Raw genomic sequence first — 23,673 nt, 5'->3', positions numbered from 1 at the left:
AGATTTGACATCTGTCAGATTTGACAGATGCCAAATTAGCGGGCTACTAAAAACGGAATGTCTAATTGGAAATGTTAAATATTTTTCTGCGTTCAAAGGGTGAAATTCAAAGATAGTGTTGAAGGAGCCATCAAGTTAGTAAATTCGACAATTTCTGACTGGTGGAATCATGAAAAAATCTACATTTTGTACGTTTCAGCAATGCGCTTCGAGGCAGAACGACAGCAACCAAAACAACCACCCAAATGAGATATACAGGCCACTGGTGTGATAGCTCGTGCAGCACGGTCCGCTCGCACTGACGTTTCTAGGCATCCCACTCTACTGGACCCGCGTGTTGTTCGTCTAGACGAGTGATAGTATGGACAAAAAGGACAGAAAAAAAATTCGCGCGCCGAGCGGGACAGTGTATTTCAAGTGACGCTCAACTGGATGATATCCGACGCTTGTGTCGTTCTGAATTCATTATCCAAGATGATTTTTTTATGATGAGATATTTTTTCACGTGAATGAGTGTGTGCAAGAGTGATAACGTCGATATTTCAGTAAAATAATGTCCGGATGACTTTCCGTCATTCCTAACCTTAAACCATCCGAACTAACCTAAAATTCGCATCTATGCTACTTCAAGTCTGACTATTTCCAAATCAGCCAATATTTCAGAAGAATATGGAATATTTTATCGCATTTTGTTTTGCTTCGAAAATTTTACTTGAAATCTCGAAAATCGTTCTTCGCATACCAAATGTCTGTAATATAATATTGACTTCGACTTAGCTAGTAAACATTTATTAAAAAAAAAAGAAAAGTCTACAGAAAAACCCTAAAGATGTCACGTCACATTCGAGAAACTGAATAATTTTGAACATTGTAGGACTGTGATATGCGTGTATTGTATTGTAATTTTCATGAAATTGACTAATTTGATTTTTTTCGATGTAAATCAGCCTCATATTTCGGACCAAAGTGGGTGAACTTTCTCTATGAATAACTTTGATTTATGTTTTCTAACTGTATAATACATCACGATTTTATGACTAAATATTAATTTTTTTACTTTTTGATGTTTTTTTTTTAATTTAGTCATAAAATTGTACATTCTAACTTGTAGATTCATCGCGTATTGAAGCAATATCCTTTGCTTGTGAGATGTTGGTCCTTCTAAAATATATATATAAAAAATGTACATATGTTTAACATTCGAGTAATCGTACTTAATTAATTTCGTACTTTACGTTGAACTGTAGGTTTTTGCCTGAAAATTTTCGAAACTCTTAAATCTAAGCTGTTTTTCGTTTTCTACTCATAAAATAGTTTGTAGTCCTTCATTATGGTTGAAGACAATCATTCTGCTGAAATAATGGATATCTCTACTCCATTCTGTCTTTTACGCAGATAAATTTTTGTTTTTGACGAAAACAGAAAGAAGATAGCACAAGAATAGTACATCAATAAGAAAAACGTAGCAATACTGGTCTTTTAAACATAACATTTCAGGAATATTAAACACTTCAAATAGAACGAAAATACGCACAATTATTTGAACATTTACTCAGTTTATTCTGTTCCATCTGCTTAAACGTATTTTTCATTTATCCAACCCTGTAAATACCTATGTAAAGTTAGTTGAAAATTATTATACCAATCTGGAATACATGCATACTAATAAACTAATATGAAATAAATTCTCTCATGATTAATTAAACAATAAACACGTAGAGAACCTTGTCATACTGAAAATGTTACGCTTAGTTGGGATATTGTTGAGACGAGTAGTTTTATATTGCCGCATTTATGAAGTATTTTCAACAGTTGCAGTTGCAACATACACAGACTGTCCTAGTTTAAGTTTTGAGGTTAAGTTGTCGACGTTCTTAGGCTAAGAATTGGGTTTTGTATGAAAACAGAGTACATATCCTGAATCCTGCAATAATTTTCAAAGGTTCGTCGGTTCTCGCTCCACATTTTCGAATATTATTTAGGCAAGGCTGTTGTTACGAATTTAAAAACGTAGAAGATTCGCAGACGGAATCCAAATGATGACTTCTATGAAGTAATTTTTCATGATATATCTACTGAATTTTATAGCAGATACTGACGTTTGAAAAAATACCGAATCGAAGATTGCGTTTGACAAGACGAAGACGTCCATTTTAATTTTACATTTTGCGTTGTCAGTTGTCACGGTGACACTTTTTCAAACGTCATTCCTGGACTTACATAACCTACGTAGTTTTAGCTTTCAATTTATTATTTGTCTAGCCTTGATAGTTCTGTAGGAATTGTTGATAATTCTAGTGATTTCAAATTTTTATAATCATCAAATGTATCGATGATAGGTTTCCAGCTGTTCATTTACGATTTATTGTAAATATATTACAGTGAGAATTGGTTGATATAGTGAGATCATCCCTGTAAATTGTAATAGTTAAGTCGCTAATTGCTCTCTTGAATATTATCAATAAAGATTATGAAAAAAAATCGATTTTTATTTCCTACTAAAAATTTTTCTTCGTCCATTATTTCTCGTCAACGAATATACAGAGTGAGTCTTTGACTCGTACGAATATTTTAACAAAAAATTCTTGAGGTCGAAAGAAACACCTTTTTCCTATACCATTTTTTCCGGTTAGGCCTCAAGGCCGAATTAATTTAAGTGTTCATAATAAGCTATGCCTACCCTGGGAAAACAGAATAACAAGCTAAATAATCTATGACCAAAGATAAGAGAGATCTTCTAATCTTTGTCTATGACACTACACGTCTATGGATCTTTTGAACAGAGTTGGATTCAGCAAAAGTACCCAATTTTTCGAATTTCATGGATACTTTTTGATTTTTGAACATCAAATTACTCGAAAATGGCGCATTATACGAGAAAATATGAATAATACTTTCATTTCACAAAACGTTCAAATATTCAATAAATAGCGTGCAATTTAGTTTCTAGAGTTAGATTCTTTGAATTTTTTGTATTTTTATGGTACGTTATGGTTCTAATGAGGAAACTGGAAGATGTCAATGATTTCTGGTGTTCGAAAAAGATTCATCAAGTGAAAAACTAGATTCCGAAATTCCTTTCATTCGATATAACCGTTTGTGAGATAGATAGAAAAAAGCAGAAAACTCCGAAATACAAACAAATAATAAAAAAGACAATACTTGGTGTAATATCAAGAAAGAGAAGCTGCAGTGTTTTCTGTGTCGTAGACCCACAGTCCAGTAGATCTGAAACCGTATTCAGTAGTTCCATTGCCAATTATCGATCCTTCAACCTAACTTTTTCGCTGAGATAAATTTCGAATGTTTGGTGTGAAGAAAGGTTCCTTCCCTTCATAGTTAGTGTTTTCGATTATCGAAATGGATCACTCGGTCCATCCCAAATCTCTGACGGACGAAGAAAAGCTCAGATTGGAACAGCAAAATTCGAGGTTGGTCTCCGATTTCAAAGCCAACGATTTGGAGGTGAACGCCAAAAAATATTGGGATTTGTTTTACAAGAGAAACGAAGAGAGGTTCTTCAAGGATCGTCACTGGACCACTAGGGAGTTTGAGGAATTGTTGAATGAAGAAGATAATCCACAGAAACGCGTGGTTTTTGAGGTGGGATGCGGAGTGGGAAATTTCATTTTTCCCTTAGTGGAGGAGAAATTTCCCTTCTTCATCTACGCTTGCGATTTATCGCCCAGAGCTGTTGAATTTGTGCGTCAAAATAAACTCTATAGCGTGGATAATATGAAGGTTTTTCAATGTGACATTACAAGTGAAGGTGTTTACGAAGAGATCAGTAAGAACAGCGTCGATATAGTCACTTTGATATTCGTGTTATCCGCCATACATCCAGATAAATTCTTACAAACGCTCCAGAATATTTTCGAACTCTTAAAACCCGGAGGTGTTCTTTTATTCAGGGACTATGGTCTCTATGATATGGCCCAAATAAGATTCAAGGCAGGTCATAAAATAGCCGACAATTTCTACATGAGACAAGATGGAACAAGGTATGGATTATCTTGTGTTTAGTAGAAAACAAAATTTTCGTTAGCTAAATAGTTTGGTGAGATCTACATTTAGCTAATCCGCCAAATCATAGCCTAGTAGAATTAATCAGGGCGGAAGCGAAGATTACGCGTTGCCGTTTTTACCATCGGAGTGTCACAAAGCACGGGAAATTTATGTAATGTCCACACTTCGGCAACGCTGCATACCAAAACAACTTTCCGGCCTGTTCATTCTAGTTGACTATGGCTAAGCATGTAAATTAAACTTCGCAACACTGCAACTATTTTAACGGTTTTTTTCACAAAGTTAAGGCGATTTTGTTTTGAACTACGATTCCATGTGTATTATAGGTCTGTTGTTAACGAATGTTTTCAGGAGTTTCTATTTTTCAACGGAATACATGGAGGATCTGTTCAAGAGAGCTGGTTTCCAAATTATGAGTAATTGTTACATTCATCGCAGAACAGTCAACAAAAAGGAGAACATCGACGTCCCAAGAATATTCATCCAGTCGAAAGTTGTGAAGCCAAGGTGATTTTCTGCTTTATCAGGCCAGATACACTGTTTTTATATATTTTATAAATTTTTCAGGACTTTTTACTAGTTATTTTGTTCAGGACAACAAATAAATAAAAAACAACGAATTTAATACAAATTTTAATGTCGATTGATCAATTACAAATATAAATTCTCATAAAGATTTGGAAGTCTCCAATTTGGTTCACTATAATTTATAATAACCATCAATTATATACAATAAAAAACTACACTATAAACAATATTTCATAACCATAACAACTTAATACTCAAAGGTTTAATCTTACGATTATTATCGTAAACTAAAGACTTGGCATTTACATTTGGGATGTATGTCTTTTCTTCTTCAACAAAAGATCCCATATCCGGTGGGATACTTTTGGGGGCTCACCTGATAGGGTATTCGGTCTATTGTTAGCCGAATTGTTCCATTCCTGTCTAGACGGCGTGTTGTACTCGTCTAAAAAATCAATATGTTAGTCCTCTGTTAGAAATGGTTAAGTTTTAAAGTACGCACCAAAGGAATGACGATTGCTTGAGTTCGATGAAGAGCTGCCGTTTTGGATATTGGGGTTTCTGAGTTCAACAATGGACTCGGTCACTTCTGGACTTGATGTCCGACTTGACTGTGAACTCATTTCGTACTCATTGCTATCCTGTAAGACCAAATAATTATAAAAAATTGTGGGCTTTGAACAGCTGCGTTGCCAGATTGTACGATTAAAACATATGCAGAGAAGTAAATGTGGTACTTGCCTTGACGATATCGAAGTTAAGCAACTGTTGACTAGGGGGCAATCTTGCTCTGAACACAATTTTGTTTATCCAGTCCAGCATATCTCCCTCGGAATTCGTAGAAAACAACAGTTCGGAACCGTCGTTAACCTGCAACCTAAACGTGTTCTTCCTCTTCTGATAATCATCAGCCACCGAACATTTGGCGTTGTGGATATTTATGGGCGGGCAACAAGCCTTGCTCGCTGCGAAATCCTCTTTGTTTTTGAAGAAACACATCAGCTGACCGCAAAGAACAGTGTAAGAATTCTTCCAGGTACGATTTGTGGCTTTTTTGCCATTGGGGGACAATATCTGCTTTCGATCCAGAAAACTTTCTGCTTCGACCGGCGGCAAAGCTGCATCGTTTCCTAACAGAAGAGAAAAATGTTTATGGGTAAACTATTTTGGAAATATTTGAGATATCATCATTTTGCCAACAAGCACTAACCTGTCCTTGCTCTAAAGGACCCTCTCCTGCGGGTGGCGAACGATGGCGTCCTTTTGATCGGCTTATTGGTGGCAGTCTTCATGCTTTCGGCCCTTTTGATCGAACTGTCTATCTTTCTCAACCTATCCCTGTCGAACAGGTGGGCGACGGAATTGGTTTTCCTCAAGGATGTACCCGTGGTCTTATTTTCTTCGATCGCAGACGGTACATCGTTCTGCTGCACACCGTTAACGTTAATAACAGGAGTGGGGCGGCCTTCGTCTATCCTACGGGACTCTGCGATCCTCTGCATCTCCTGCCGTTTGCGCATATCCAGCTTTTCTTGTTCTAGACGCTCCTTTTCGGCCTTCCTTGCCAGTTCTTCTAGCCTGAGCTGTTGCGCGAAAGCCTCTTCTATCTGTAAAGGTAAGGAGTTTAATCAGCTAGTCCTAATTATCGCGAAAATTTTACCCACCATAGTCTTCCTCTTGAGAGCCGCGAATTTCTCCTCCTGCGCCTTTATGGTCTCTTCGAAGTCGCAGTGTTTCCTGATGAGGTCCTCCACCTGCAAAATACTCTCTCCCAATTTCTCGTCTTTGAGCGCATCCTCCCGCATTATCAACCAGTTCTCCAAGACGGCCGCTTCTCTCTTGAAGAGTTGCGCATCCAGGTTCTGATCGTAGATGATCTTTCTCTTCTCCCAAGTCTGCAGGAGTATCGAAAAGCGATGTTTCAGTATGTCGATCTTATCCGCGATATCTTGAGCCATGAAGTGGTTTTCCTTGATGTATTCCTCGCCGGTTTGGTGGAACTTCGTCATTTCCTTGTCTTTGGCGTCGATTTCTACCTTCAGTTCGCTGTGTTTCTCCACTAGCAATTCAGCCTCCAAGACTTCTTGAGGAAGTTCCGGCGCTGTGACTCTGGCCAGCATTTCGTTTATCCAGGCTCTGAAAAGGAGAAAATGGATTAGAGATATCGTGAAATGATAATATGACAATAAACACTCACAATAAGTCTTGGTATTGATCGATATAAACTTGGGATTGTTCGGCTTGTTGCAAATTGTCTTTCCTTCTCTCGGCACACACCAACAAGTACTCGTAAGCCTTGACGGTATCTTCCCGTTTATCATCAATGTGTTCTTTGGTATCTGGGAATTCTTCAATCAACTTTTTGGCTTCGTGCTCGATAAAATCGACCTTATCCTTGATTACCCTCATTTCGCTTTCGAAAGCCTGGTGTTTCCTCAGTAAATCCTGGATGCTCTCCAGATCCTGACCGTAAGTATTGTAAGATAAATCAGCCTCCTTCTCGTGTATCCAAGATATTATCTCTTCCGCCGTCCTATCGAACATATGCACTTGCTTGGCCCCAGCCAGGGCTTCTTTCCGAACGTTCACCAACTCCAGAAGGTCCTCCCACTGCGCCTGAACCTCGGACATCTTCTCCTGGATCTTGGCGCTGTAGCTGCACTTAGCCTCGATGAGGGCGTTGCCGCTGACTAGACAGGATTGAAGCCTCGCCTCGCTGTTCAATATGCTGGCGTGGAAAGTGTCGAAGGCCTGGATTAGAAGCTCGACGTGTTCCACGTCCACTCCGTACTCTTCGGAATCGGACTTGGTCATCTGGTCCTTGATCCATTCTTGCAGTTCCGTGCATTCTTGCAGGAAGCCGAAATATTGGAGGGCTTCGGATAGAGACACTTCGCGCTGCGCAACTAGCTGCCGTAGCTTTTGGAACTCGTGCGTGATTTGTTCCTGAAAAGGTTAAAATTGATTTTCGTAAAGAAGTCGTATCATTTAATATAGAAATAGAACCACCATTCAATATTAAGTTCAGAAGAGTTACCTCCCGATTTTTAATGTTTTCCACATCATAATGCTCCCTCTCCATAAGATCACTACACCTCTGAGACAGTTTGTCGATGTTCTCCTGATAAGCCTTCACTTCAGCGGCTATAATATCCAATTTCCTTTGCAACATTTGGGTTGTAATCTCATCTCTGCCAACCTCACTCGTTGCTAGAGCTGGTAATCTATCGTGAATCCAAGCCTCGGCCTCTGAACTCTCTTCATAGAACTGAAAAAAATATAATCATCACAACACAAATCCAAATATGGACATATACGATGAATACTCACCAATTGTGCCTCCAGGGCATCTTGCAACCTCAATCTCCTCACACTGGCATTGTCTCTGACCGATGCGAATTTGCTTTTCAATTCTTCCACCTTTTCGTTGATCACCTCGGAAAATTCATGACCAGACCTCGTCATGTTGGCTGCCCTATCAACCAGACTTTTCACGATGTGTTCTCTGGAATTCAACTCAACCTCCAACGACTGGTGTTTCTTTTGAAGGCTCTGAACGGCAGTCAAACTGTTACCAAGGTCCAATGATGCAGCCAAAGGTTCTCGGTCACTCAACCATTGCAACTCCTCGTCTATTTCGCTGGTGAACTGCTGCAGCATTAAGCAGGATTCGGCTAGATCTTTTTTAGCCTGTAGAGGGGACCTCAACTGGTGGAATCTTGTAATGGCATGCTGGGCTCTTTCTTCGATTTCTTCTCTCATGAAATTGTTACTCTTCGAGAATTGCTCCGCCATTTCATTGATACTCTCACAGTTTTCTAAGTGTTGTTGGTAGTCGTTCTCTAAAGCTAGATGACGTTTCAGAATGTTATTAACTGAAGCCAAATCGTTGCCTATGTCATTCGACCTAATCTGTGCCTCGACTTCGCTGAGCCAAACTTCAAACTCCTCGATAGATCTTATGAACAATAACGCTTGATAAGCTTCGTGAAGCTTTTCTCTTTTGATCTGTGTGAGATCCAACAGCCTCTTCCAATCTTCCTCTATCTCTTCCAGTCTTAAAGCTATTTCTTCTTTGGCATAATGTTCAGCATGTATCAACTCTTGTCCTTCGTCTATAACGCTTTGTACTCTCTCGTCGCTAGCCATAACCTCGGCTTCAAATGTGGAATGCTTTTGGATTTTACTCTGGAGATTATGTGGTTCCCTATAACTCTCGTCAGCTGCGATCTGCAGTTTTTGGTTCAACCAGATTTCCACGCTACAAACGTTCTTCAGGAATTTCTGTAAGGCTCTGGATTCCTCCAGTTTGATTCTTCTGGCTTCGGTCGATTTTAAAAGTTTATTTTTCCTCTCTAAGATTGCGTTCATCCTTCTAGATACTTCGTAGTTCTTCTGGTCCCCTTCTTGATCTGTTAATTTCTTGGATACGGCTTCCAGATCATCCACTCTCACCAACTGTTGTTCGAGCATCTTTGTAAAATCCTGATGTTTCCTGATCAAAGCTTCGACTGCACTTGGTGTATCGCCCACGTCATCGTTGTTCAAGAAAGCCTCCTTGCTAGCCAACCAATTCTTGATTTGGTTTATCTGGTCCTTGAAGTCCTGGAGATCGTAGTCGTAGGTTATTTCTCGTTTATGTTGATTCCACGCTTTGAACACCATCTGCTGGGTTTCTTTCAGTTTTTCCGTTTCTCCTCTGATTTCTGGTTCTTTGGATTTTTCGCCCAAATCTATGAGTTTGTTGAAGACCTCGTTCCTTCCATTGATTTCGGCTTTGAGTTCATTGTGGAACTCTATTTGAGTTTCAGCTTCGGCTATGTTTTCCGGTTTTTGTCTAGCTTCCATGCGATGAATGATATCGTTAGCCCAAACTTCCAGATCCTTCACTTCTGATAAGAACTTCTGTGAGGAGTACGATTTGTGCAGAGTTTCTTTTCTTCTGCTGTTAGCTTCCAAGAGTTCGGTCCAGTGTTTATGCAAGGTGTCCATTCTTTCCTGGATTCCATCGATTGCGTCGTAATATTTGTCACTTAACAATATTGCGTTTGTAGCATGTTCTTCAATCTTTTTCTCCACAGCTTTCAGCTCAGTTTCCAGAGCTTCCTGTTTTCTCTGCAGAGCTTGAACGGAAGCTAAGTCGCGACCCACTTCTTCAGTCTGTAAAGCCTTGCATTTTTCGTCGATTCTATCCACCGTATCCATGACATCCCTGTTGAAAAGATGGATTTCTGCGGCTCCTGCAAGTTTGTTTCTGTAATCCATAAGGGCACCTTGCAAGCCTTGCCATTTTTTGATGAAGTGGTTCTTCCTTTCTTGAACTCCTTTATGGCCTTGTTTCTCAAGCTTATTGGCTAGAGAATATATAAGTTCAACCTTGGAATCGTCAACCCTCATGTCACTGTTGACGTCGTCCAATTTACGTTGCAGAGCCTGGCAATGTTCGTAATCTCTGCCAGTATCCCCAGCTTGAACCATAACTTCCTTATCCCTTATCCAGGTTTCTATCTTATCCAAGTGATTGTTGAACTCCAAAATGTCTTGAGCTTCCTCTAAACCTTTCCCGCGGAATTGCACTTCCCTCAATAGGTCGTTCCAGGATTCCTGGAAATCTTTCAGTTTCATTTTGATGTCGTTAGAAGATGAATGCTTCAAATTCAGTAATTTTTCTCCTTTGTGCTTGATTTCCACTATCCTGACTACATTTGCCGCTACTTCAGCCTGTAAGGCTTGGTGCTTCTGCAGCATTTTGATTTTATCTTCCAAGCTATGAACATCGCCTGTTTTTATTTGCGATTCCATCTTTTTCTGCTTCTCGGTTATCCACATTCGGATCTCTGTTATATCCCTGTTGAATTCAGCGTAAAGAAGGGCGTTATCGAGTAGTATTTTCCTCTCCAAGCATAGTTGGTGAACCCTTCTTCTCTTATCCTGAATTTCGCCCAACTTCGCCGATATTGAAGGTGAATCAAAATGATTTTGGGATAGAAGTTTGTGTCCGGACTGATTGAGAATGTCCAGTTTCTCATCCTGATGGTATATCACTTTTTCGAACTCCTCATGTTTTTTCAGCTGGTTTGCAACTTCTTCCACTGCTTCCCCAAGATCTAGATTACCTGTTGGAATATTACATGTTATTCGGAACGATCTCTGTAAAGATTAACTCACCTAAAGCAGCTTCTTGAGCGTTAGTAGCATCTTCAATGAGTTTAGCCTCCCGGAAGAAGAGATGAAGGTCGTATAGTTGATCCAAATAGACTTTCTTCAACTGCCAAGCGTTGTGTAGCTTTTGACGCTCCTCTACAAGATTCTTGTACTTTTCTACTGCCTCAGCAGCTGCGTAGTGACCTGAATTCAGAAATAATGCATGTTCTTCATAGAAAATTAGATCGGAAACGAACCTGTTTGTTCCATTGCCGTTAGGTTCTCTGCAACTTCATGGAAACTCCTTTCCCTCGCTTCTATCTCGCTCTTGAGAGCATCGTGTTCGCTCTTCAACACTTGAGCCCTGGCGATGCTACGTGCCTTTTCTTCGGCTGACATAGCCAGACGCAAGCCAATAGCCCAGTTGGTCAAATCCCTGACTTGTTTGAAGAATCTTTGGAGGTCAACGCTAGCTTGCAGTTGATCGTGTCTGGCATCATCCCTTTGCTTCAGTTTGTTCCAAGCGTCCACCACAAGTTCCTGTTTCTGCTGGATGTTAGGCTGCAAGAGATTATTGAAGTGTTGACACCACTATGTTCCAGATTTTATTTGGTAGGTAACGCTTTTTTCATGTTTCTTCACTTTTCTATTACCTTATTGCTTGGATACACCTTTTGGAGTCTTGAAGCGTCCTCGACCAAGATTTGAAGCTGCGCCTCAAGAGCCACGAGTTCGTTCTCGAACTTTTCATGCTTCCTCAACAGGGCAAGGGCAGAATTGAGGTCCCGGCCAAGCTCTGTACCTAAGGAGGCGTTCTTCTCTTGGATACGTTGGAGAGCATCTGCGACATCTCTATGGAAACGGTGGATCTCTCCAGCGGCTTGCAGGCGAACCTCGCGGTTGTTTATCTGTTCGTGAAGTTTCTCCCATGCTTTGCTGTAATTTTGTGGTTGAAAAACTGTCAATTTCGACCAACAAAATGGAATTAAACTGAATATGTCCAAAATACGACTCATGAAGTGAGAGAATCATATTTTTTTTCTAAATATGATCCAATTTAGTTTGGTTTTTAACTGTAGCACTTCATTTATCAGATATTTACTGTACAAGACTCTCCTGGTCTTACTGCTGTAGGAGATTTTTTGTTAAAACAACAAACACATACACACAAAAAAATTAAAATATTACCTCACTAATTCATGCCTTTCCATCACCTCGTCATAAATTTCAGAGGGAGTTTCAGTGCTAAAAACCAACACCACATGCAAATTACCACAAAATTTCAATAACTGTAGAAGGAAACATAAAAAGTGTCATCACAAAGAAATTATGTAATAAGTAATTTAGTGACTAACATGGTGAATAATTTAAAGACTGAAGTTTCAGTATACAGCTGCGGAGAATAATCTGCTTACAACTCAAAAAAGTGAGCGCAATTCGAAAGAGAAAGGAGCTACATTTGGCGACGAGGCAAGGATCAGACCAGTTCTTCATAACTGGCAGCTGATCTACTGCTTCAGTCGAAGCATGTTGGAGAGAATTCAAAATGTTGATGAGAAAATTTTGTTTCTCTGTCGAACTGGCTGATTTGATTTTTTTCCGAACCTGTATAAGCAACTCCCGTCACTTGTAAAACTACGTACTTGTGTCGTACAAATGAACAATGATACCATTTTGAAACCAGATGCAGTATTAGTCACGACAATAATTGTAGATAACAATTGAAATTTGATGAAATACTGTGATGAAAACGAGAAAAATCATGCAAAGTTTCAGATGACACTATAGACACATTCACTTCGAAAGTGGACTATACTCACTCTAACTGCTCCTGTTTAGTATTGATTTCATTTATGTAGGAACTTTGATTAGCTATGAGCTTCTGTGCTAAAGCTTCGCACTGTTTGAATCTCTCCGCTCCAGATTCTATGCGGAGTTTGAAGTCGTCGAATTTATTTCTCAATATCTGAAACAAGATTTACATAGATCATAATTCAATAAAGTATTCCTGGAATCGCATATCAACATCCAGATACTCACAATCAAGTGTTCGTAGTCTTGGCCGTAATCCTCGGAAGATGCTTGTTGCAAGTTATCCAGAATCCAATCTTCCAGTTCTTCGGACTCTGAAAAGTACTCGTGTCTAAACAAAGATTCCATAAGGCGATGTTGCCGTAAAGCTGCTTTTCTCTGTAGAGATCTGACAAGGTGTTCTAAACTCGACTGCCTTTCTATAATGGTCTTAGATTCTGGATGGTTGGTTTTGGTCAACTCTTGAACACCTCGTCCCATCTCAGCTATGATATTCTTGTAAGTATCTAATTCTAATTGTAAAACCTGGAAAAAAACATCGATTATCCTGATTTCAATCACAGATTCTCAAGAGATAGATACCTTGTGCTTAGTCAAGAGTTTCGTTGCTGAATCTCTATCCCTTCCATAATCTGTACTAGCTAAAACGTCTGATTTCTCGTTCAGCCAAGCTTCCACTTCGCTCGCTTCGAAAAAGAATTGTTGAGCCTTCAAAGACTGTTCTAGATTTTGGGCTCTTAGTGCAGCCTTTTGGTTCAAGTCATTCCAGGCGAAGATTAGATCATTACTCAGCTTTTCAATCTATCAAATGAAGGAAAGTTTTTCGGATTTTCACAATGGATAAAGATATCTGCAGAACGGTTTAACTTCTTGTTAAATCAACTACTTACTTGAATTTTTTCTGGATGTTCTTGCTCGATCAATTCTTTCCCAATCCCTAACGTCTTATCGATGTCAGGTTGATGCCCTTGAATTTCTGCCTCCAACTTCTTGTGTTTCTTGTAAAGGTTCTGAGCTTGATGTAGGTTCTGTCCCAAAGCATCTGAGGAGGCCAGGGGCAGATGATCCTTAATCCATTGGAGCTGGGTATCTAAGTCGAACCAAAACTTGTAATACTGCAGGGATTTCTCTAGTTTAGCTCTTCGTTGCTTGGCGGGCTTATCCAGATCGTACAAACGTTTTTGAAGGGCTACGGCCTTGTTCCCTATCGTGGCGGAATCAAAATGGCCGTCTTCATTCATTTCGCCACTTTGTTTCACCAAATCGTCGACTCTATTGGCGCACTGACCTAGTTCGGTAACTAGATCCTCGTGACGCCTCAAAAGATCCTGTAAAAATAGCGATAGAAGCGTTTTTCATGAATACAGCGCATTACGAGTCGCACCTTGCAAGATCTCAAGTCATTTCCCAAATTCTGGCTGTTCAAATGATCTTCTATCTCGTCCAGTTTTGTCTTAACGTCGTCCACGGCTGAATTGTAGGCGTGTTGATTGACGGCCTGCCTCAAACACCGTCCTTTCTTCAAAGAAAGCCCAACCAGGTCTTGCCATTCGCTGTTAAGCTCGCTGAGAGTTCTAGCTACTTCATCTTTCCAGATACTGTTCTCAGATATAAGAGCTTGACCTAAATTGTTGACTGTTCTCAATTGACCCTCATTGGCTCTCAATTCCCTCTCGAAAGCCTCATGTTTCTGCAGTTTGCGCTCTGAAAATATTCAGAATCGATATATTTCTAAAGAAAAGTAAGGTCATGTCAAATTTACCAAGATTGGCAAGATCTCTGTAGCTCTCATCTGACGCAGTCTTCGACTTGTCGGCCATCCAAGCCCTCAAGTCGTCAACTTCTGCACAAAATTCTTGGTAATTTTTACAAGCCTCTAACTTCTTCCATTTCTGCTGACTGAGCTCTTTGACTGCACTTCTTCGATCCAAAACATGGTTTCGTTTCTCGTCAATTCTACGGAACATTTGCATTTCAAATCTTTCAACTTAGCACTTTTGAAACAAAAAAAATGAAAACTGAGGCGAAGAGGAGTGAAGATAAATAAATAAAACTCACGCTGAGCTCTCGTAATGTTGATCTGCGATCAATAGATCCGCTCTTTTGTTAAAAGCATTAATGCGATCATCTTGAGCGAATAAAGTATTAGTAAAAGCTCTATGTTGCTTTTGCAAGGCTTCAACCTCGTCCAAAGAGCTCTAAAAGAAAAACAGAACGAAAATAAAAGGAACTGAAAGAAAACCAACACAGCTACCACCAAAATTGAACTACTTACCCCATGGTCTGGATATTCTAAGAAGTTGAAGTGAGCAGATGTTGCAGCGTCGATATTATCAGCCTCCTTGTTGAAGTTCTGCAACTGCAAACACTGTTCGATCCAGTGCAACTTCTCCTTCCAACCTCGCATTAGAGCAGCTTGTTCTTCCTCAAGTCTCTGTACCTTACCCTCGATATCCTGTTTGTTTTCATGGGATTTACAAAGTTTTCTCCCCAAGTTGGCCAGCTGTTTGAATCTGTAATACAAGCAATATGGTAACGAAATTATTGAGTTGAATCCGATAGACTTACTCATCGTTTTTGGATAAAATCTCCTTCTCCAAGTCCTTATGATGTTTCAATAAGTTTTCAGCAGTTTGAACGTCTCTGACCGTGTTCTCCGCATTGATTTCATTTTTAACATCGATAACCCAATTCAGTAGATCTTTACAGCTGTTATCGAAAATTTGCAGCCCAACAGCATCTTCCAACCGCGCTCTTCTTTCCAACGCTTTGTCTTTGACCTTCTGCCACAGTTCCTCTATCTCCTTTTGCTTCTCCATAACGTTGCCTTTTTCACTAGGATACGACGTTTTAACCGAGTTCGCCAACAGGATGACCTTACTGACTTTATCCTCCAAAGGATTCAATTCTCGCTCCAAGTTGTCGTGTTTCCTCTGAAGCGCTTGTACGGTTTTCAAATCATGACCCAGTATATCTATTTTGAGTTGTTCCATCTTTTCCATCATCCAATCTTTAGCCTCTTCGCACAGTTTCTGGAATAACTCGACGCTGCTAGCTCCAGCCAGGCTTCTTTCCTTTTGGGTCTTGAGCAAGTTGAGCCTTTTCCAGGAACTTTGTATTTGACGGTACCTCGCCTTCACCTTGTCAATCTGGGAGTGGTTCATGCTCTCAAACTCTTTGACGGCTTCTTCCAGCTCGTCCATACGGTTGCTGCTGGCTGATAAGTCGGTCACAAATTTCTGGAAATTTCGAAATGAGCGAGAATCTAGGTTAAGAAGGATTTGTGGTTACCTCGTATTTTCTCTTAGCTTGTTCAACGTTACCATCAGGTTCTTCGCCAAGAAATTTCTCCTTATCCTTCATCCATCTCTCGAAGTCATCACATTCTTTGTAGAACTTGAACAGTCTCATGGAGTCTTCAAGAAGAGCGTGTCTTCTGGCCGCCATCTTCTTCAGGTCATCGTAAGTATCGTTTATCCTCTTCTGTCTCTTAGGAACACTGACGTTGTCATCCACTTTGCTTTTTGGTTGTTTTCTTTGCCTGCAAATCGAAGAGTTACTTCAATTGATTCGGATTGAAGAGGTTGACTCACCTATAAACTTTAACTGGTACTTTTTGGTTGACCATTTTCGTTTTTTTCACTCTTTGGATCGTCTTCACAGTCTCTGCTTTCTTCAGTGGTATCTGTATTATCCTGGGCTCGATTTCAGCAACATAATTAGCTGGTGCGAAACCATCTGTACCATCAGCTTTTCTCACACACCACCAATCAGGATTGCTCTTATTTAACAGAAACATAACCTCGCCCTTGACCATAGTGAGGCCGTGGTCGTTGAATGGGTATAAGGCACGAACTTGTGGTACTTTTCTTTCCTCAAGTACAGTCTTGTATTCGACCCTTTCAACCGGTTCATCTTCGTAAACTTCCATCGGTACCATTCTTGTTTCATAAACTGTTTCTTCAACGGGCTCTTCTGGCTGATTATCAGACGTTAGATCTAGGTGTGATATGCCAGAAGCAATCAGTCTTTCAGCTTGGGTGTTGAGACTTTGGACATCTCCGCTATAGGCATTTATTTCCCCTTCCAAGTCCTTATGTCGTGACAGCAACGCTTGAGCACTTGGTTCGTCAGATCCTACGAAAATTCGTTACAAACAAATTCCTTCACAACATGCATCTTACCAACCATAATCGCTTGAAACAACTAAGGAAGTCTTTTCGTTTAACCAAGAGTCTGCTTCGTTAGCGTCTGCGTAAAACTGATAGGTTTCCACAGCGTCTTGGAGTTGTTTCGAGCGTTTATCCACCAATTCCTCGAGTTTGGCCCACTCCTGTTTCATCTTGTCCATGTGTTGTTGGATTTCTGGAGATCTCGGATGTTTTTGGAGCAAAAGCTGTTTTCCTGTGGAGCCTGTGGGGGAGAATAGGTTTGATAATTGATTGTTGAAGCTGTGGAGAAGGAGAATAAAGCTCACCTAGTTGGTCAATTTTAGTTTTCCTAGCTTTTATTTCGTCTATCAATACTTTATGCTTTTGCTGTAGAGCTAAAACTCCCCTCAAGTCTTTGGCGGTGATACCAGCCTGACAGATTCTTTCTTTCTCGATGAGCCACGCTTCAGCGTCCCCTTGATCTTGTAGAAATTGGTAAAAATTCCTTGCTTCGTCCAAAATAGCTTTACGATGAGCACTAACCTCCTGAAACACGAATGGAAGAAGATGGGATGTTGGTCAGAGAAGTTCAAACCTGGACTTACTTGAAGTTCCTTGTAGGCTGCCTGAAGACTGTCCAGTTTGTTGTTCACAAGTTCCTTTTCCTTCGCGTTGTCAACTTGTACTTGGTCCCCTAATCGTTGTAGCTTCTTCACACTGTCGCCAAACGATGTCAGCTGCAGTTCTTGCAGAGCATGTCGCTGCAGAAGCTCCTCTACAGCTATCAAGTGAACCCCTGTGTCCACCGTGCTCAGATCAGATTTCAACTGTTGCATTCCTACCATCGTGGTGTCTATTTCTCTCAGCAAAGACATGATCTGTCCCATTCTGTTAAGATTCTTCTTGTGTTTGTCCAACAAGGCCATGAGGGTGTCCCACTGTTCGTTTATTTTTTGGTGTTTCGCTTTGACTTTTTCTGAATCTCTGTAATTCTCTCTGATCAGTTCGTCGCACATTTGGGTTAAATCGTGTATTCTACTCTCTCTGGACATAATATCTGCTATTATTGCTTCGTGTTTTTTGTTTGTGGCATCCACTTGGCCTAAATTCGAACCGTACCTCGGCTCAGAGAGCACCTACGCAAAATTATCATTCAATACATTTTTCATTTCTGTTTATGATTAAAAACTCACCTGTATCATCTCCTTCAGGTACCCCTCCCTTAGAATGACCTTCCTCTCGAACTTGAAACAGAGCTGTTCTAACCTTTCCTGTCTTCGGAGTTCTGTCCTGAGCGCCACCTCCCTGTTGTGTTCGGAAGTTTCAAGGGTCTCCCAAGCCCTCTCGATATCCTGCACCAATTTTCCATCAGGCGGCGTGTAGCTGGGCTGCCTCAACTCCTTCAGCTGCGTGTTGATGTTGAAGTATAAGGCTTCGATTTCGCTGCGTTCTTTATATTTGGGGGGTTTTTCCTGCGTCCTGTACCTTCCGAAGGCGAGTAGAAGCACCTGGATGCCTTCCAGGGAGTTCGGAAAATCTCTGTTCTCCAACTGCGTGATTTTATCGTGTATCCATTCGAGAAGGTCTGTGGTCATCTTTTCGTAGCGCACTTTGTTTTTGTCCGAGTCTACCATTTGGTTTATTATCTGGAAAGGTTCGTTTTCCTTACAAGTGCAATAAAGTTGGTGGATAGAGCAACATTACTCTGATGCCAGAATAGAGAATGTCTTGGAATGTAACACCGTTGTCCCAACAGTTCCATGTTTTGGGCGAAAGGTATTTAAATTGACGAAATAGCTTTTAGATGTTCAGAGCAACGCCCATGCAATTTTCTCCAAAGAGGGTGGATAAGTTAGTGAAATCTACTCACTCGTTGGAGTGGACGATTGTTTTTTTGAGTAGGCCTTACGCCTAAAAGGGTAATGAAGATTCTTTCTATGTAAGTTCTCAATCTTTTGAAATCCATTTTTGTATGCACTTGAAATGTTCACAGCAGTTGCTCGCGACAAACTGACCTGTTTTAATTAGGTGAAAAGCATTCCGCACAATTAGTACGTTTCACAATGGTATTTTTCAGATAGGTGGAGGATAAGTTTCATTCATAAGAATTGGAAGATAAGAAACTTTGGTCTCGAAGGTCTTATGAGTAGGTGATTGAAGTGGTGGTCATTCAATCGCATAGGCTGGTGAGTTTTCCAATGAAAACATGGCACTTTTATATAGGTTTATATAGAATGCTTGCGGAATGAATGGGACAACAGAAACAGGTGATGTTTCTGCTGAAATTAAGAGGAATCGTCATTTTTTGAGGCAAACTAATTGTGAAATGCTAAATATAGGTTCTTTAAGGCTGTATCCTTAATAGTATTTGCAACTTTTGATTCAGTCGAGTCACATTACTTCTATGCTTAGTATTAACCCTTGCCTTTCTGATTGACCCTATTTCATGTTAAAATTATCCTACCTTTGCTATTCTCCTACCACTCTTCTCCTCATTCTTCATCCTGGCGAAGGTGTGATAGTAGGAAGCGACATAAGTCATTATACTCTTCTCATCTGGCCTAGACGTGTCGATGTCCTCAGCGTCCAAAAGCCTCGGTATTCCCAGCTCGTTGTTGGCCACGTCGAAGGCGTGATTTAGATTGTCTATATTTTTATTTTGCACCAGCGAATTGTAGTCGAAAAGGTCCGGCCTGTGGTTGTGTATGAGGGCGTTGAAACCAAGACCACTTCTCCACGAAGAAGAAAAGTCATTGATGTTGACGCCGGGATATCCGTGCGTTTTTCTTTGGGCCCACAGAAGGAGGGCATCTTTGGCTGATTTCTTTTCCGAACTTTCATTGTCCTCATCCTAGAAAAAAAGAAAGTGTACAATCTAATTCAATGCGAAGGACGTGAAAATACCTACCACGTCTATCTCTATTTCCTGGATCTGGAACCTGAGGATTATGGTCCAGACCAACCCCAGGATCAGCCTGGGATTACCGTCAACGATATCCTCGGCACCTATACTTTCTAACCTAACTTTTGTGTGCAAGAACGCCAAACTCTTGTTGACGTTCTCGATTTTGTGTACTCGCATTCGTCCATTGTTGGGCTTTCCTAATTTTTCCCCCGATATTATTTCTAGTAGCTTCAGTAGTTTCTTTCCATCCCCTAGATCTACGAACAGGTCGTTCACTTCCATGCGAGCCTGCAAAAAACATTATATTTGAAGATAACACCAGTTATAACCCTATAATTTACAAAAGGTAATTTTTTCATTGCTGCAATTAATTTTTCAGCACAAATTGCCGAAAAACAAAATAAAGAATCCATTAAACAAGTAATTTAATTGAATTTCGAAATTTCAACCATTTCAGAGTGTAGTCAAATCGTTTTCTTCTTGTTTTCACTAATGGAAAAGATCTGTTTCTGATTTCTTGTAATTCGATATTCTTGAAACGTATCTAGGTAAAAGTGAGAATTACTTTCATTCAGACAACACCTGTAGAGTATAACATTTCTACCACAGATAAGCGTGTGAATGGGTATAAGGCAAAGCCGAAAAAAAATCTTATTTCCGTTCATAGAGGGCTTCACACCAGAACTCATCGTGTGGAAGACATTTTGAGATAATTTTCTGGACTTATAATGTCAAATTGACAGATATTCTTCCACCCTCATGGATGATGAAGAAATCCTATCATTCATTAAACATAATACATCTTCCAATATTCAATTATGCATTCAACATTCAACTGCGTCCAAAAAAGAGCACAGTTCAATGTATCAATAATTCATTGATGCAGGGACAACAATTCGCAACGATAAGGAAGGAATTTATTAAACAAGATAGGGCATTATGATCTGGACAAGCTAAAAAAGGATTTAGATAAGTTATCGGATACACAGATAGCTGATCTTTTACGCCTATCCGACCAAGTAAATATGTTGATTTTCAAGATTTAAGTTCACTGTATTGTGGTGTGAGTAGATTCAGATTGATTGGAATAAAATGACGCAGCCATTTAGTTATATAAATATGAACAAAAATTACTGACAATCAATTTCAATGGAGTGAATGATCTACAGCAAAATAAATATATATTCATGTATAATTTGTCCCTCATACGTAATACGCTAAAGACTTCTTCGTAAGGACTAGATATTCTGTTTATATTCAGCAACATTTATTTGTAAACAGTCTGTGTTTTGTTATTTCATAAATTGGCATTAATTTCAGTACATAGCATAGTCAGCTTTGAATAATAAATCTGATGGTTTTCAAAAACTTGATATACGTCTACATCCAATTTAGAGAACATAGGGAACATCTACTTAGACGCTTTCCGAGCTAGAACTGACCAGGTCAAGGAATGAACCTTACCTTCTGCAGAAAACAGTTCATCCATTTCGTGAACGTCTTCTTCTGTATGTGAAGACGTTCCTCCTGCAGGAACTTGATACGGCCCTGCTCGAACTTTTGCACCTCATCCCGTTGCGTCATGTTGGTTCTTTCAGGACTACGGTTCTGGAATCTAAAACCATACTGCACTCGGCCGACTGTAAAATTGAGAAAAGAAAAACAGTAAGTTAGGCTAGGATAATCGTATATCACTGGATTAAGATTATGACTGATATGATAGCAGGAGCGATCAGCAAAGTTTGCTGGTTTCTGTGCTTTATCGACAGGGGACAAGGCAGTGGCAGCTCGTCCCGGGGGAGTTTCATATCTGGACAATGGATGGATGTGAAACCTATGCCATTTACTTATTTGGTGAATGGTCACAACGCAAGAGACTAACACCACGTTGGATGTATCTTTAAATGCAATTGGGGAAAGTGTAGAGCAGCTATTTTGTGTTGTTTTATCGAGATTGAACCCAAAATCAATGAAGTCCTTTGCATAGGAGTCAGATACCCAATGAACCTCAATAATGACTGCATGCTCAATTAGGTACCAACCTTGGTACCTCCTAACAACAACCAAACGACAATCGTCCACCTCTGGTTGGAAGTCGACTCGCCAAATCAAAAACAAATTAATCGTAGGTATAAATTTATATGAACGAGAGATCAGTGACCGTAAAATTAGTATAGTGTTCTTGCGGATCATTTATTACGAATCGTTTTGTTCCGGATTTTAGGTCCCATTGTCTGCGTTTATGTCGATAGTTTTATATGCGAATGTATTTTCATCTGCTACCTCCTACACCGGTGCCTACCGTACACCGGTTGCTGAATACCATTAATCAAATCAATAAAGAGCTCGGCATGTTTCGAAATGAATGAATACTTTGATCGTTGTTGTTGTTATTTCCGAGGAATTCGCAGAGGCGTGCGTTGCATTCCTAGATGCAGTGAAAGATATGGAGAAGTCATTAGAATCCTCACCTTTCATGCCTTCCCAGTGGAAATAATCTATATTGTTCCGTTTTTACTTACATCTAACTATTTTTTAGCGTAGACCAAATCGTTTGATCCCTTTTATCATTTTAGATATGATTAGATTCGTCTGTTGTGAGAGTATTTAGACTCTGTATCTGTTTACTATTGACGTAAATCAAGTTTAGGAAACCACTATGGTCATTGTGGACTCAAACTGGGCATGCAGTATGAATATTTTTTGTTGAATTTGCATAACTGATTGAATTTCAAAGTTTTCCACTCATAGCAGATTGCTACTGTTTATATTTTTCCAGTTTAACCTAGTACAAACACTGCAGCATGTAAAAATTCTCCTTTTCTAACGAAACTGACTGAGTATATAGTTATATGTATGATGAATCTCATTCACCAAATGAATAAGTTAAAATTCAGGTTCCACAACTTTTTTCTAGTTTACTTGTTCGTTAATTTCGACCACCGAAATGAGGTAAACCTATATGAAAACGTAAAAGGAATGTTTAATTGATTCCAATTCGTTTTTTATAGCCCGTAAAATTATAAGGTCGCTCTTATTACACTCTGATTCGCACCATGACTTCTGACTTTATTGTTCGATGTAATTTTTCTGAGCGTTTCGAGGTAGAATTGAAAGATACTTGAATTCCCTGATAGTAACAATGAGGTAAAATAGAGAGTAAAATGCTCTACTTTATTTAGAGAACAATCGTAAAGACATTTTTTTTTGGTGTAGCAGGGGGAAAATCTGCAAGTCAGACGAACCACCCTCTCCTGAGGGGGAACAAGTGTGGGGTTTCTCACTCTTCTGAGCTCGAGACCCACTAAAAACGCTTAACTGCTTCTTGAATTTTGGTTCCGGGCATTTGCCTATAAACCGTTCATCTCTTAGTCGGTTTTCTTCTCGCACACTATCGTGCTGGGATTTATGTGTTTATCTTTTATTGCATAACACTTCATTGGATTTTTCAATAAGTTTCTGTTCTTATTTTAATCTCTTTTTAAATGATCTCTTGGTCTCCTTCGGTAAATTCGCATTCTCCTTTTGTCTTCCTCTGGGTCGTAGTCCACTAGTCTCCTGAGTTCTTGATTCGGATGGTTTTTCGCTGTTTCGAATAATTTCTCTTCTTTTCTGTTCATGAATTCCGTTATGGTTTCCCATTTTAGGTCCCTATAAATCTGTCTATTCCTGACAAACCCAGGTGCATCTATTGCACATCGTAGCAGCTTGTTTTCAGTGGCCTGAATTCTTTTGATGTGGCTCTTTGCCGCGAAACCCCAGGCAACTGATCCTTAAGTCAGTTGAGGCCTAGCAACGGCTTTGATTATCTTCAGTTTTGTCTTGTTCGACATGTGGCTTCTTCTTCCTATCAGAGGGTAGAGTCTATTCATCGCTGCTTTCGTTTTGTCGATTGCTTGTTTGATATGACTTTTCCAAGTAAGTCCTTTGTCAAGCGTTATTCCTTAATATTTGGCTTCATTTTTCCAGTCGATTTCTTCGCCGTCAACTTCCAGTTTCGTTGTGGGTCGCATTCTTCTCTTCTGTAGTAATATTGCTTGGCTCTTTTGTCCATTGAGCTTGATTTTCCACTTTATGCACCAGTCATTTGTTATCGTAAAGACAGGT

The 23,673-nt window shown here is 39.8% G+C and overlaps 3 protein-coding genes across 7 annotated transcripts in view; 2 read left to right on the top strand and 1 right to left on the bottom strand.

Annotated features, from left to right (window-relative positions):
• Positions 1 to 1,685, top strand: part of LOC123314745 (semaphorin-2A) — a 336,596-nt gene extending 334,911 nt beyond the window's left edge. For both annotated transcript variants that reach the window (XM_044900073.1, XM_044900072.1), the window contains exon 13: positions 200 to 1,685. In XM_044900073.1, the coding sequence (XP_044756008.1) occupies positions 200 to 271 (72 nt within the window). In that variant the 3' untranslated portion in view covers positions 272 to 1,685. The remainder of the gene's footprint in view (positions 1 to 199) is intronic.
• A 1,574-nt stretch (positions 1,686 to 3,259) lies between these two features.
• On the top strand, positions 3,260 to 4,781 carry LOC123314748 (tRNA N(3)-methylcytidine methyltransferase METTL6). Its single transcript, XM_044900075.1, has 2 exons — positions 3,260 to 4,001; positions 4,378 to 4,781. The coding sequence occupies exons 1-2, from the start codon at positions 3,361 to 3,363 to the stop codon at positions 4,535 to 4,537; spliced, it is 801 nt and encodes a 266-aa protein (XP_044756010.1). The 5' UTR covers positions 3,260 to 3,360; the 3' UTR covers positions 4,538 to 4,781.
• The window catches only part of LOC123314744 (spectrin beta chain, non-erythrocytic 1), a 34,280-nt gene continuing 15,253 nt past the window's right edge, over positions 4,647 to 23,673 (bottom strand). For 3 of the 4 annotated variants that reach the window (XM_044900071.1, XM_044900068.1, XM_044900069.1), the window contains exons 2-31: positions 21,031 to 21,206; positions 19,570 to 19,854; positions 19,126 to 19,512; positions 17,855 to 18,307; positions 17,267 to 17,797; positions 16,988 to 17,207; positions 16,699 to 16,923; positions 16,104 to 16,647; positions 15,802 to 16,051; positions 15,079 to 15,749; positions 14,786 to 15,023; positions 14,569 to 14,708; positions 14,273 to 14,466; positions 13,895 to 14,214; positions 13,401 to 13,838; positions 13,093 to 13,311; positions 12,739 to 13,035; positions 12,519 to 12,664; positions 11,887 to 11,943; positions 11,352 to 11,634; positions 10,956 to 11,259; positions 10,723 to 10,902; positions 7,885 to 10,670; positions 7,592 to 7,822; positions 6,752 to 7,500; positions 6,219 to 6,690; positions 5,765 to 6,161; positions 5,296 to 5,684; positions 5,057 to 5,195; positions 4,647 to 4,999 (exon numbers count right to left, since the gene is read on the bottom strand). In XM_044900071.1, coding sequence (XP_044756006.1) covers positions 4,857 to 4,999; positions 5,057 to 5,195; positions 5,296 to 5,684; positions 5,765 to 6,161; positions 6,219 to 6,690; positions 6,752 to 7,500; positions 7,592 to 7,822; positions 7,885 to 10,670; positions 10,723 to 10,902; positions 10,956 to 11,259; positions 11,352 to 11,634; positions 11,887 to 11,943; positions 12,519 to 12,664; positions 12,739 to 13,035; positions 13,093 to 13,311; positions 13,401 to 13,838; positions 13,895 to 14,214; positions 14,273 to 14,466; positions 14,569 to 14,708; positions 14,786 to 15,023; positions 15,079 to 15,749; positions 15,802 to 16,051; positions 16,104 to 16,647; positions 16,699 to 16,923; positions 16,988 to 17,207; positions 17,267 to 17,797; positions 17,855 to 18,307; positions 19,126 to 19,512; positions 19,570 to 19,854; positions 21,031 to 21,150 — 11,808 coding nt within the window. In that variant the 5' untranslated portion in view covers positions 21,151 to 21,206 and the 3' untranslated portion in view covers positions 4,647 to 4,856. The remainder of the gene's footprint in view (positions 5,000 to 5,056; positions 5,196 to 5,295; positions 5,685 to 5,764; positions 6,162 to 6,218; positions 6,691 to 6,751; positions 7,501 to 7,591; positions 7,823 to 7,884; positions 10,671 to 10,722; positions 10,903 to 10,955; positions 11,260 to 11,351; positions 11,635 to 11,886; positions 11,944 to 12,518; positions 12,665 to 12,738; positions 13,036 to 13,092; positions 13,312 to 13,400; positions 13,839 to 13,894; positions 14,215 to 14,272; positions 14,467 to 14,568; positions 14,709 to 14,785; positions 15,024 to 15,078; positions 15,750 to 15,801; positions 16,052 to 16,103; positions 16,648 to 16,698; positions 16,924 to 16,987; positions 17,208 to 17,266; positions 17,798 to 17,854; positions 18,308 to 19,125; positions 19,513 to 19,569; positions 19,855 to 21,030; positions 21,207 to 23,673) is intronic. The other variant, XM_044900070.1, reaches the window with a different exon arrangement.

Source organism: Coccinella septempunctata, chromosome 6 (genome assembly GCF_907165205.1).
Source record: "Coccinella septempunctata chromosome 6, icCocSept1.1, whole genome shotgun sequence".
In the NCBI taxonomy this organism is placed as follows: Eukaryota; Metazoa; Arthropoda; class Insecta; order Coleoptera; family Coccinellidae; genus Coccinella; species Coccinella septempunctata.
The sequence above is the reverse complement of the archived record's forward strand: the minus strand, read 5'-3'. Positions and strand labels throughout refer to the sequence as shown.